Source organism: Passer domesticus, chromosome 1 (assembly GCF_036417665.1).
Source record: "Passer domesticus isolate bPasDom1 chromosome 1, bPasDom1.hap1, whole genome shotgun sequence".
NCBI classification, from domain to species: domain Eukaryota; kingdom Metazoa; phylum Chordata; class Aves; order Passeriformes; family Passeridae; genus Passer; species Passer domesticus.
The window spans coordinates 12,731,471-12,745,337 of record NC_087474.1 but is presented as its reverse complement, the minus strand read 5'-3'; the positions used below and the strand labels follow the sequence as shown (position 1 = coordinate 12,745,337).

General features: G+C 38.8%; 1 protein-coding gene across 15 annotated transcripts in view; it reads right to left on the bottom strand.

Annotated features, from left to right (window-relative positions):
- PARD3 (par-3 family cell polarity regulator) overlaps window positions 1–13,867 on the bottom strand; it is a 441,795-nt gene that overhangs the window by 292,143 nt on the left and 135,785 nt on the right. For all 15 annotated transcript variants that reach the window (XM_064395692.1, XM_064396060.1, XM_064395762.1 and 12 more), the window contains exon 3: window positions 438–618. In XM_064395692.1, coding sequence (XP_064251762.1) covers window positions 438–618 — 181 coding nt within the window. The remainder of the gene's footprint in view (window positions 1–437; window positions 619–13,867) is intronic.

The window sequence follows — 13,867 nt, the reverse complement described above, 5'->3', positions numbered from 1 at the left end:
TATTTTAGCAGGTGTTTTTATGGAAAGGTGACAGCATAACCTAGCAACATTGACAGGTTAAGTAGAAAGTGCTCCTATCTTTAGTTTCTTTTTACCATTTTGTTCATTAAATGGAACAGAACTGGCAAACCGAAAATTACACCGTGCAGCAGCTACATTTGGAGATATTGCTGTGATTTTCAGTGTGAGGACAATTTTAAACTGGCAGCATAGAAGGAGCTTATGGCTCCTAAAAGCAATTTATAAATAATTTATTAAAACAGAACAGGTTTGTTTACTTGCACGCAAGAGGCATTTACGCAGTTCCTCAGTTCTGATCAGCTTTCGATGAGGACAGATAATGAATCATCTTTCCCAGCAGTATCGATGGGTAACAGCACTTGGCATCTTTGTAAATTTAGACAAAACACATTGAGATACCGAGAACATTTACTCACTTGCACGAAGGACTGACGGTGTGACCTCAATTTCACTTGTTGCTTGGTAAGGCTGAAAGGCCGATGCCGCGTTGGAGCCAAGCTCACTGCCAAAAATCTCCGGGCTCTGCGTGCCTGTCGAGCTGGCGCTGGTGCCATCACCCCCATGGTGTGGATCTTGCTCATCAAACACGGCCACGAGCTGCAAATGACAATTTAATCTACTGTTAAAAAAAACCCTCAACACCATCAAAGTGCCATTGCAGATCAGCATTTCAACATTTCTTCCCACCAAAGAGCAAGCAGTGTCTATCAGCAGAGACTCCGATCAATGCCTAGATCACAACATCATCAGCCCAAGAAAGGCAGGCACTAATTGGATCCTACAAAGGGTCAACAGCTCTGATGGGACATGAAACTCATCACTGAGAGCCACAGAAAGAATGGCACCAAGGCAGGAAAGCAAGGGTTGCACCTTCCCGAGGAAACCACTTCATCTTACCCAGAAATACAGAAAACTGAGTGTGGATCGATGCCTGTGCACTGGAAGTCAGTATCTGTGTTTAGATACCTCTATACACATCATTAGTACAGAGCCAAATCATGAGCAAAACCACAGTTTTACAGAATAACAACATTCAAGAAGAAGTCATGTTTATACACACTGGAAGCTACAGACAAAATGCAAAGCCAATGAAGTGTTATAATCACAACCAGTCATCATTTATTAATCTGCCATCTATAATTATGACTTAAGTTGTGGGCTTCTCTTCCAAAATTTCTTTAGTCAGATTTATGGAAATACTCTGTATCTGTTAGCCATCAACTTCTCCAAGACAAGTTTGAAATCTCCAGTCCCATTTAGAACTTTGCCAAGTCATTAATTTATTAAATACTTAAAAATCTGTGTTCACCACTGCAAGAAAAATAGGAAAACATCACAGTGATTTTGATAAACCTGAGATATTTTTTCCACTGTAAATTACTTTATGCACTTATTTGAAACAAATAATTTATCGCAATTTATCTTTTGCAACATACTGAAAGAGATAACGCTAGCTCTTATACACATTTCATTTTAGAACTTAATTTTCAAGACAGAGAAAAAAGTGTTATGGATAGCAGCATTCTGCAGCCTGCAAATTATTCTATAATATAATATTTGAAAGACATTTCCAAGAAAGCATTACATTCTTCTGTCCAAATTGGTAGGGTAAATGGAGCAAATCAACTTAAACCTATGCTGGTCTCTGCAAATTGTTTATTCTGTTAGCAACACAGATAAAACTTTATGTAACCCAAAGGCATCAGAGGTCATTTTCTCTTTTTTTTTTTTAAAGCGATTTCAACATCATCTTAGCCAAAAGATTTTAATAATAATCCCTTTACTCAAATTTAACTTACATAAGCATCAATAAAAAAATTTAAAATGCAACTCTAAGCCTAAGAGGAAACCATTTGGGAATTCAGCTTTTGAAAGGACTGTCAGGCATTTACTCTTTTTCACCAGTCATTTTGAAACTATAGAGAGCAGCAAACTTCTGCCAATAATTCCATATCTAATGCAAAATTTAGGCTCAGGCATGCAAAAAACAGAAAGAAACTGGTAATGGATAAAGGATCCATGCTCTCTCCAGTGGTAGCTGAAAGGTAGGTAGCAGCAGGAAAACCAGACTGCAGCTGCAGACAGCTGGAACATGTTTTTGCCATAAAAGTCATTATTTTATGCTTGAGAAATCTACAAACAAAAGAGACGTGACAACACCAAAATGTCAGTAGCTCAAGAGTATTGGAAATTTAATTTTCTAACACAATGTGAAATATCAATGCTTACAAAAATATGCTTCTAAAACTTCACTCATAACTCTCTTACTGTTTTATAGCAAGCTAATTACCAATCTCCAGCAACTGAAAATAAATAAATCCACAAGTGAAGGTCTGTAAGATATTCCAACAAAAGACAAAGCATTTAAAAATCCTAGCATGAAACATCAAATCTTTTTGTCCTTCACATGTCATGTATCAAGATAAATCCCCCAATTACATTCTGTTCCTCTGAGACTGATTGAAAAATATTATTTGATGCATGCAGCTGCAAGTATTTTATAGATATTATATATATGCAAAAAGGTATGTGCATATAAATCTCTATATATGTTATCTCCTACTGTAAGTTGCCTCCAGCTTTTTGCCTGTTTCAGACAATCTACAACCTATAACTTCAGAACATCTAAAAATGAATGTTTCTTATTTCAAGCTTAGCTCTTGATCTTATCAGGTTTTTTTTTCAGGTATTCACAGTTTTGACAGCATCAAACCTTCAAAAGGCTTCAGTTCCATTAAAAGGCACACCAAGTTGTAACATTTTTTTTTAGCGTGAAGAAACACAAGCCATGTTAGTCTTACCCAAATTTAATTAGCATTAGGAACACAGGTTAGGAATTTCATTGTGAAACAGCACTACAATGGTGCAGTAGCCATCTGGACTACAATAGCTCAGTCCTCAGAATAAGCTAGGAAGTCTTCGGGACTGGAAGACAATGCAAATAAACACTCTTGAATCTTCATTTCCAGACCCTGGCATGCCATTCTGCAAGATCATGAGTTCATGGGAAACAAGGACAGCCAAAACATCTTGCGCTTTATTATGACATCGAGCATTTATTTCTGATTTCTTCAGAGACCCTTTATTTTACATGACCCTTCAAACACTCCTTATTTAAATCAAAAGATATTTTCAAGAAGAGGAATTGTACTGCTGGAGGCCCAGAGATCACATCTTGACTACTGTCCTTGCAAGAACAAGAAACAAAACAAAAAACTTCCAGGGACACCTTATGCAACATGAAAGCAACCACAGGAGTAGGTCACTGGAGCTATGAGGAATCCTTTGCTGCAGGAATCCACAGCCATAAACACTGCTCTTTGCCAGGGAAAAGGTCTCTTGATGAGTCATGTTTAAAGGCCACAGAGATGTTTTTAATTTGGCAAAGAATGGAGCACACCATTAACTAGACTGTCTTTAATCAGCCTTAAAGTCAACGGTAAGCCTATAGTATTTTGCTGGGCTTTAGATGTCAGATTTACAAAAAGAGCAGAAAATGAAGATGACTACCTTTTCTGGAAACATCTTTACTGTCAGGAGACTGCTTCCATATGGATCTTTTTCTTCTTTAATAAGAAATAAAGTTACCCTGATCTTTTGAGAATCCCTCTATTATTTCCAACACCTGAGATGAGCTGTGCTGCCTGTTCTCTGTCCTTCAGTTTTAGATTTCATCACCTGCATTGACCTGAGAAAGTCATAACAACATCCACTCATGCAGAAATGAACAGCAGAAGGACTGAACAAACCATAGGAATGAATTAATAAAGAAAATAGCTTAGCTGGTCAATATCAGACCACTATCAGCTCTTTAAACGAACTTCCACCAAAATTCAGTGAGTACTGCTGCCATTTAGTTTAATTTTATTTTTCTGTGTGGAAACAAACCCACACCAAAGACCAAACATCATATCAACAACAGCTAATAAATAATTATATTTTATCCACCCCATGTTCCATGGGACCTCAACTTGAATGCATCAAAGACATGAGAATATGGTTAATAAGTTACAGTAGTTTTAATCACCTGAGGCAACAGGACTCTTTGCATTTCCCAATCACTGAACTAAAAATCTGCAAGTAGGAAATAAAATCAAGTAAAAAACCATCTTGTCATTCCAAAAGAAATTTAATAAATGATAGGCTTAATTTAGATTGGCCTGCTTATATTTCTTATAATATGGCAAAAGCAAGAGAAAGGTGAGAGGCTTTATTATCACCATTTATCACAGTAAGATGGCAGAGGAAGTGTCATCAGTTTGAACAATGTAAGATTTTGGTCCCCAATGTATGTGTATACAACTTTTTCAATAAAAAAAAAGTTTCAAATATTCATTAACACATTCAGATATAAAAACAGCAGTTCTGTTTGGATCATAACTTATGAAATGTTAATTCCATTGCAGCAATGGAATTAGAGTAAGTCTTCAAATGGTAAACTGCATAAACTAAAATAACTTTTAAACTCCACAGCAAGACACACATAAAATTTTGTGTGAATTATCAACAAAAAATACAATTATTTTTAAAAGCAACAGCATTCAGTGTTTAACCAACAGTTTTTCTCCTTTTAGAAATACAAAACTGCAGTAAAACTCAACAATTATCCCATCTGTAAAAAGCGCACTTGTGATTGTTAGTGTATTTCAAGAGGTAAGGGATTTTTTTTGCCATCCTTATACTCTGAAGACAAGAAAATATAGGAGCACAGTTTAAAACCAGTGACTTGATGCTCTTCTCTTTTGACTGATAAAAGAATCTTTCCATGGCAGGCAGATAATGAAGGCAGAGTAACATAATTTTTTTTTTTTTTTTGCTAAATATGGTAGCTTCATCAAGCAAATGCCTTACAAAGAAATTACTTCACAGCCTGAGATATCAAAACAATTTTTTACTGAGGCACCTTTGGATCTGGGGTAGGAGGAAGGCATTCCAGCCTATTACTGCATTCAGCCCTCTATAACACCAGGTTGTACTGAATAAATTACAATCCAATGTCTTGTTCTTTCTAAAAGAGAGGATGAGCTGCTGGGACTCAACACATGATGCTAACCAGGTTATATTTACTTAAATAAATAAAAGGCAAGAAGATTGATTTATTTTAATATTGACACAGCAGCAGCAGTCTGCATTCCAACATTATTACAATTTCCGTCTATTCTAAAGTAATTAAAAATTAGTAAACACATATGCAGTCTTAATTAATAGACGAGATTAAGCACTTGAATGTTAATTAACTGGATTAAAAAACTATTTCCACCAGCAATGACTGTTTACATTTTCATTAAGTATTACTATCATATAAACCAATCATCATTATTAAATGGTCTGATCAGGCCATCTCTCTTCAGCACCAAACCACAGAACCAGAAATCCTCCACTCCAAAGAAATTTGCAAAGCTAGAAACTTCGGCTGTATTTTTCTACAGCTATGACAAAATTGTCAAAAAAATTCCTTGAATTTGGCATATTCCTAGGTACCAGTCCAAAATTTGCTAATTCTTCAGTGATATTTATTGATGAATATGATACTGGCTCATGTGTAGGCACCAGCAATGATTTCAGATTTATTTTAATATCAATGGGGATTACAACTCCATTCTCCTGTTGGAAAGACAGCAAATGATCCTCTGGTTTTCATACCCTCTGTGTTTCACAGAGTCTCCACACTTCTTATCCACTCTTTTTAACACTGAGTGAAACTAAAATCACTCACCTTTTTAGATTATTAGAAGCCATTTTAAATATCTGATTTTTTTCTCACCAGGACACTTTGGAGATACATTCCTAATTTGTTCTGGCTGTTGAGTGGCCAATTGCTCAGTAGTTATTCTGCTGAGCAACCCCAAGTGTCTGGATTCCCCTGGCTGAACCCTGCACTTCCCCTCCTGGTCTATACAACTTCCAGATGTGGTGTTCCCTTTCACAGCTGCTGTGGTCTTCTGGCATTTATGCTGCACAGTTTCTCCTGCAGCATGGCCATCCGTGGACAAAACTGCCTTTCACACAAGATGTCATTTTTTCTGGCTCCAGGAGAACAAAGAGCACAGACCTTGTGAGACAGCTCCAAGTGCTGGAGCAGCTCAACCACACACCTCTGGTGAGGCACAAATGCTGTCAAGGATTCTGGTTCCCAGTTTATACTCAATAACTGAACCTTTTCTCAGGGGACTTATGGTCCTTGAAAATAGATTTTGATGGTTCAAATAAGACTATAAAATCTAAATAAGCTTTGTGAAAATATCTTCCCCTACAGTAGCTACTTTAAGCATCTCCTTTAACCTCCAAAGCAAGAGGGTTAAGCCCAGCCCTGTCCTGCAGTCCCACTGTGTAGGTCTCTGTCTGCACTCACTGTGACAGCCATGGGCTGATGAGGAGGGAGATTCAACCCCTCTCACAGCATGGCCATACACTTCAGACGTGTGCAGCAAGTGCCTGGGAAGAGAACATGGAGAAGGCTGGCAAAAAATATAAACATGCACATCACTGGCATCCTTTCCATGCAAAAAGCATTTCCAGTCTCAAGCAAGACTGAGTGCAGTGAACTAGGAAGGCACCAAGAGAACTGACTACACACATCCTGTGCAACCAGCACAGCCGAGGGAGATCGCAAGAGAATACAAGCACAGTTCTCCAGCAACTCCTCAGGGTTGGCAAAAAACACTTATACCCAAAGCAGTCTGTCTATTACTCAGTCCATGTTAAAATGCAGAACTAAGGAGTAGTTGTTTAATAAGGCCCAGCAGTAAATCAAATTTCAGCTAATGGCACCTCAGACTCCATAACATCCCAAAACACAAGTTGCTTGTGAATGAACAGATGAGTGTAAGGAAAAAAAAAATCACATAAATTCAGGAAAATCTCTAGCAAGGGAGTAGCCAATTATTATTTAGAAATGAGAGAAACTAAATACAAAATCAATTCATAGGTTTTCTGATGACTGAACTGACTTTAATAGCCCCATGGCAGACCCAAATTCTTATTATTCCTTGAGCTTCACTTTTCTACATGGCTCATTGAAAACCCATTTAAATATAACTACTGTTTCAATGAGCTAGTAAGAGAAAATACAGAATAGATACTTCCACAATAATACACTACTGCCCAGAGATATATTTTAAAAAAATCAATTAGCAAAATAGCAGCATCTAAGAGTCATTCTGTGCTGGATGTGATGTGCAACCTGAGCATCCCCTCTACAGACTTAGACATCACCCAGCATTTTAAAAGGAGAAAAAGGGAAAGCACTGTTTCAATTTAGGATAAGCTGTAGCACAAACAACAAACCTCTATAATTTCAAGAAAATCATTACCTGTCCTAATTAATCACTTCAGCCATGAAACGAGAACTAGCTTTTCATATAACTTTTCAAAGTAAAGTAGCTGGAAGGGAGCCAGAACAAAGAACTTTTTGCAATAACTTTACTGCATTATAGCTTTTGGAAAAATAAGGACATTTAAATGGTCACATTCCACCATCATATTAACACTTTGTATTAGATTTTCAGTGAATTATACAGAAGTGTAAGCTCATACAGAATCATAGAATAACCTGAACTGGAAGAGACCTCTGGAGATCAACTAGTCCAAGCACTTGTTCAAACCAGGGTGAGTGAGAGGAAGCTGCTCAGAGCCCATCCAGTTGCATTTTTAAATAAACTGATGTATGGACAGTCCACAACCTCTCTAGGCGCTCTCCCAGCATTTGGCCCTCTTGGTCCTGTTCCCTGTATGGAATTGAGTCTTCCCTTGTTACAATGTGTCCCTTGTCCCTCACAAGGGACAGTTCCATCTTCACCATCCCTGACAGAGCAGTTACATCAAGGTTGTTCTGCCTTAGGGAGCCACACGGTCACCAAGCACCCCTAAAGGTCCCTCTGCCTGGTGACAGCTTCCAGGCACCCTGATGGCCTCTGGCTGGGCCATCACTGCAATGTCTTCCTTGTATGCAGAAGCTCAAAATATTCCAGGAGAGAGAAATAATCACAGGATGATTTGGGTTAAAAAGGACCTTAGATATCATGCAGTTCCAACCCCCCTGCCATGGGTAGTGCATCCTTCACTTGAGCTCCATCCAACCAGGCCTTGAACACCCCCAGGGATGGGGCATTCATAACTTCTCTGGGAAACCTGTTCCAGTGCCTGACCACCCTTCAAAGTAAAGAATTTTTTCCCAATATGTAATCTAAACATTCTCAGTTTCAATCCATTCCCCCTTGTCCTGTAAAAGTACTGCATGTACTTGTAAAAAATCCTTCTTCTTTCTTGTGGGTTCCCTTCAGGTACTGGAAGGCTGCAATTAGATGACTCTGAAGCCTTCTCTTCTCCAGGCTGAACAATCCCAGTTCTGTCAGCCTTTGCTCATAGGTGAGGTGCTCCATCATCCTGGTGGTGTCACTCCAAGAGGTCAAAGCCCTTCCTGTGCTGGGACCCCAGAGCTGGATGCAGCGCTGCAGACGGATCTCATCAGAGCAGAGGGGCAGAATCCCCTCCCTCGCTGTGCTGCCCACAGGGCTTTGGATGCAGCCCAGGATACAGGTGGCTTTCTGGGCTGTGAGTGCACATTGTCAGCTCAGGCCCAGCCTAATCACTTCCCTGAACCTGCTGGCTACAGACTTGCTCATATAGCCCAGGGTGGAGCTGGTCATCTTTAGCCCAAGGGCGCTGCTGACCCCCATTCTTCGGGTTCTCCACCAGGTCTGTCCCCAGAGGAAGCAGCCTCCCAGCCCACACTGCTGAGAGGGGTTATTCCAGCCCACATGCAGGACTCTGCATTTACCTATGCTGAACATAATCCACCCCCTCAAAACCCCATGAGATAAAATAACCAGTGCTGGAAAACACATCATAGGTCTCAGCTGAAGTTGTTCCCAAAAGTGCTAAGTAAGCACCCTCACTTTCAAAGCTCAATGTAACACACCAAGTTAAATCATATCTGCAAAATCAAAACTGATTTACTGATTTGAAGGACACTTTAATTTTACAGGTAGCTTTAAAATCTTCTGCTTTCATGATTCTTTACATCTAAGAATTTATTCTGAAGTAAATATACAAGCTTTTTATTAAAACATCGCTTTAGATTATTCATTTCCCATGGCACTTTGATCTGAGAAATACTAGAATCAATATTAAATTGCAATCTAATCCTCTCCCAGTAGGAATTAAATGTAGTTTTAGGTACTATCCTGTAAGTTCCCATGCTATTAAAAATATTTCAAATATTTTTAAAATGCTAAAATATTTAAAATATTAATTTCATATTATGCATATATAAAAGATTTTTTTTTCTCTTCTCCCCCTTCCTCCTGAGGAACAGTCTAAAAGCAAGCATAACTATGGCACCCTGGAAAAGTCATTTGTGTATATTCTGTCTGAATTGCTCTTGACCTGACCTCTGTGGTGTAAATCAGGCTGAGGCTTAGACAAAGAAATAAGACAATAACTGAACAGAGTTAGAATTATTACAAGGACTATTAGCAGTAGCTGTCACTGAGCTGCCTGCTTGGTTGGCTGGATTTGGTTCTCCATGACCTTTCCCCCTGACTGTACCAGACACCACTTCTACATACAATGCACTGTCCGAGAGCTGAACCGCCAGCCCACACGTACAGACAGACAGACACAAGGACAGACAGAGCACACACAGATTATCCAGCAAAGCCCTTCTGACATGCTTACTTAGCTAAACCTACTGCATGGACACAGCAAGTCCAACACCAGGGCTGGATCTTGGCCTTCATGTGCAACGAATGTTCAAAAGTATCCACACTGGTCAGCTCTTACAGGCAGACAACTGAGAAATGCAGAAACACCCCACATTTCATGAGGCTGGCAGAACAAACAGAAGGAGGTGAGCTTCTCTTCAGCAGGGCATGCTCACCTGGCCAGGAACAGCTCTAGAAGGCACAGTTTGTTACTTTAAACATGTTTCTGAATGCTGCATTTCTGCTGTTAAATGTAACATACTAAGGAAGGCTGCACAAGCTCTTGCAATCAGCTACTGATGCCAGCCTGCTCAGTGAACACATTCATCAGCACTGGTACCCAGAGCTGCCAGGATAAACCCTGCTGAAAGGGTGGGCAGTGCCATCATTGCACCTGATCCAGCCAAGGATGGAGTCACCCATGGGAGCCCGAACACGAGAAATGCTGCAGACGCATCTCGCTGGTTTGGTTAAAATTACGGCGTAAAGACACTTTCCAGCTTCCAAATCAAAACGGAACTATGGCTAAGAGTGCAAGAAGACAGAACATTACCCCAATTTCTTTTAAACAATTTTGTTTTTCTTTTATGCTTCTCAGCAAAAATTAAGATACTATGCTTAGAGAGAAGTTTGCTTCCCACAATTGTTACAAGCCCTCCATATGACAGGTACAAAAATGCTTAAATTCATGCTTGTTTGGGCTATGAGAACAGCTGGAGAAAATATCTCTGGCCTAAATAGGACAGTTTTTATATCACACAGTTTTTAACATGGTATTTTTTTAATGGGTTGTTTCTTCACAAACTCTTCCTTTGAAAACATATATAATACTTTTCTGTATATGCTGCCCTGTTATTTTCTTAAATCCTCAATTTATACAGAAAAGATTTCTTCCAAAATCCTTTTGTACCAACAGTCCTCTAGTTCACGGCTAAGGACATACTGTGCAAAATTATTACAATATGTGATTTACCATGGTATCTCCTTAGCTCATTTTGAAAAGAAACCGAAAAAAATTATATCCATCCTGGCTTTAAAGTGGTGCATGAAGAAAACATCGTTTCAGAAGAGAGAGTGCTGTGCTTGGGAAGTAGCTGGGGCACATCTGAGCATGTGAATAAGCCAATTTCATCTCCTCCATTTTTGACTCCTCAGCACAAATGAGTACATGCAAACCACACTGAGGACAACGGTGTCAGTATTACTTTCAAAACAATTTTACACTTTCAGAGCACACTATGAAAGTCTGCCTTTTTACAGGATAAGGCTCTAAAGGATACCCTGACTGTACTTCATGCAGCTGAGCTTGTGGTGTGGGATGACTCTGCAGGTCTGCAGATTTCCAAGTCAAAAGCTCAGACCGTACAGGAGTTCAGTATTTTATTCCTGCCACAGAGGTCAGCAGTTAAGCAGTGACGCTATGCAGTAAGTAATCCAGACACTGGGTTATTAGAGGGGCTGGTGTCACATAGCAAGATATATTGCTGAAATAAAAATGTATTAAATCTTAACAGTTGTCTCATCTGTCATTGAGAGCTGCAGTCATTGAGTACTAAGAAAGAAATGGTTTCAAAAACCTCAAAAAAAAAAAGACCAGGCTTTTCATTCCTCTGCTACAGGATCAAAACAGCAGCATTAAATTCTAAGAGTTTCATTTCAGCTGAGGTACAAAAAGGTAACTAGTTAGTTAAAGCATAGGACAATCTTTGCAAGCTTATTAAACTTCAAGAAAATAGACTTTGCAAAATACAGCTCTTCATTTTATATAGTGTGTGCTGTTCAGTATAATTTGCATGCAAAAGCCAGGAGAATGTGATTAAAAATACCCATCTAGAGACACAGATGAAAAACTTCAAACATTTTCTGATTCCCTTCTGTTCCACTCATTATTTCAATACCTCACTACAACAAAGGAATAGATAACACTTGTCCTTGACACTAGCCTAAATTATCTTCAGTGTGCAATACAATACCGATTAAATTAGGCTTATTTTAAATAAACGTCAAGGTCTGTTCAAAAGGTAAAACTGTGTGCCTTTTGCCTTTTGTGTAACACATCCCCTCCCCACCCCCCAAACTTTTCAGAGGTCTGAAAAACAATGAGATATGGTGCCTTTTTTAACTAACTTCATTATCTAGATTAAAAAAAAAAAAAAAATCAGAGAGAATCATTTAACTCTGACATTTAAGACAACAATAATGGTATTCTTCATTTTGTGTATAATGACAAAAATAACCAGTACATTAGACAATAATTCTCACCTCCCTTTTTTAAATAAGTTTCTAAAATATCCTAAATGCAAATGACTGCTTGTTCCCTCATGACTAACAGTTTTTATTATTTTAACATGTAACAATAGTGAAAACACTGCAACTTAACTCACATTAGGGCTATGCGTACAAAATTGAGAAGGTAACTGTCCAGCAGCACTGGGCTGATTGTAAATGACACACGCCAGGTGATCCATAGAGTTGTCCCATCCTGTGGCACTCCCCAGACATTGGATCTTGACTCACCACAGTTATTATGTGAACCTATGCCAAACACAGAGCTCTGCTCTTAACCAAAACACACTCCTTAGATAACATTTGGTAGCCCAGAGAAGTGGAGAACCTTCCTAAACACCTTTAGGTTTTCTACTGCTAAGAAGATTACCGTGATCTCTGTATGGATTTCAAAAAGCTTGGTTCATCCATATCCAGGTGGATTTCCATCTACCACACACTAGCTTATTTCCCACAAAATACCAGGTTTAATGACTTAGTAGCACGGCCCCAGGGACATTCACCAAAACCTGGGCTCCCAATTCCAAAACCATTTTCAAAATTACCTGGAGCCACATTTTCAACAATATTCTGGCAGATAAAATTGTGGAAGGGCATCCCATGTACTTTCTCTCCATAAAAATGCTAGAAATCAGATGCCCAGGTATTTCTGAAACTCTGTTTCTAAAAGCCACCTGGTAACTTTTCAAATCTGTCCTCTTAAGTCCTTATGAACACAAACAGGAAAAAAAAAACTGCAGGAAGAAATAAGAGTAAGAAGGGAGAACCTCAGAAGGAAACTAGCAGGTTAATGTCATCACATCCAACTTGAAAACATATTCCCTGGTAGTCAAGTGCTTTTCTTTCTTTGAAATGCAGGAATGACCAGTAAAGGATATCTCTGATATTAGTCTCACAATAATTTTGCCTCAGTCTGTGATTCTTGACTATGTGTTGCAGAAGCCTCCACCTTGCACTGCTCCTTATTTACACAGAGATGTAGTGCATTATAACCAAAGAAAAGGAACACAGAGACTTTTGACAGAATTATACTCCTAAATCATTTTGTGCAAAAGCTTGAAAGACTCCAGATGTATTTTCAGGACTAATTTTGAAAATTAATTCCCTAAATCACTGTGCAACTTGGAATAATGCAACTACATTGCCTGGATGAATACAAAAAACTTGTAAAAAAAACAAATACCCAAGAGAGAAATTACAGTTGTATGCACAATAATTTCAAGCTACCAAACGTGGGACCAGACTATCATTCTTACATTTTACCTTGACTCACCCCAGATCCATAAAATGCATTTTTCAGCACATAATAAAAGTGTAGTACAGCCTAGGGAAGGAGACACAAGCATTGCCAAAACCCATCAGCTTCAACTTGTGGACAAGGACTGCTCTGAAAATCTCAAAACAGATCGCTTCCATTCTGTAGGTCCCCTAATGTTTCCCCATCTCCTCAGGGCTCATCTAGCCTGTATTTCTCCCCTCTTTTCTCTCCTGGAAAAATTAAGGTTATAAAAGTAGCTGACACCTCCATAGCAGGCCAGCAGGCCCGTCCCTGGTTGAAGTATCTATATTTCATAGTGACTTCAAATATTGCTGTAAGGTTATTAAAATCATTCATGATTTTATCTGTGCCAAATGGATCATTACACTGTCAACACTCATCTTTATTATGCAAAAATATGCAGACTTTAACATCTTTTGTCGAGCTGGCAAAACAGTATATTCAGTAGTAACTCTGTTTTTCATTAAATTTTGCACAAGGTTAAAGAGTGCATGGAATCTGATTTCCAAAGTCTCCATTCAAAAGCACCACACAAAACAAGCTGTTTGACTCATGTAGCAAAAGATTATTTACTTAC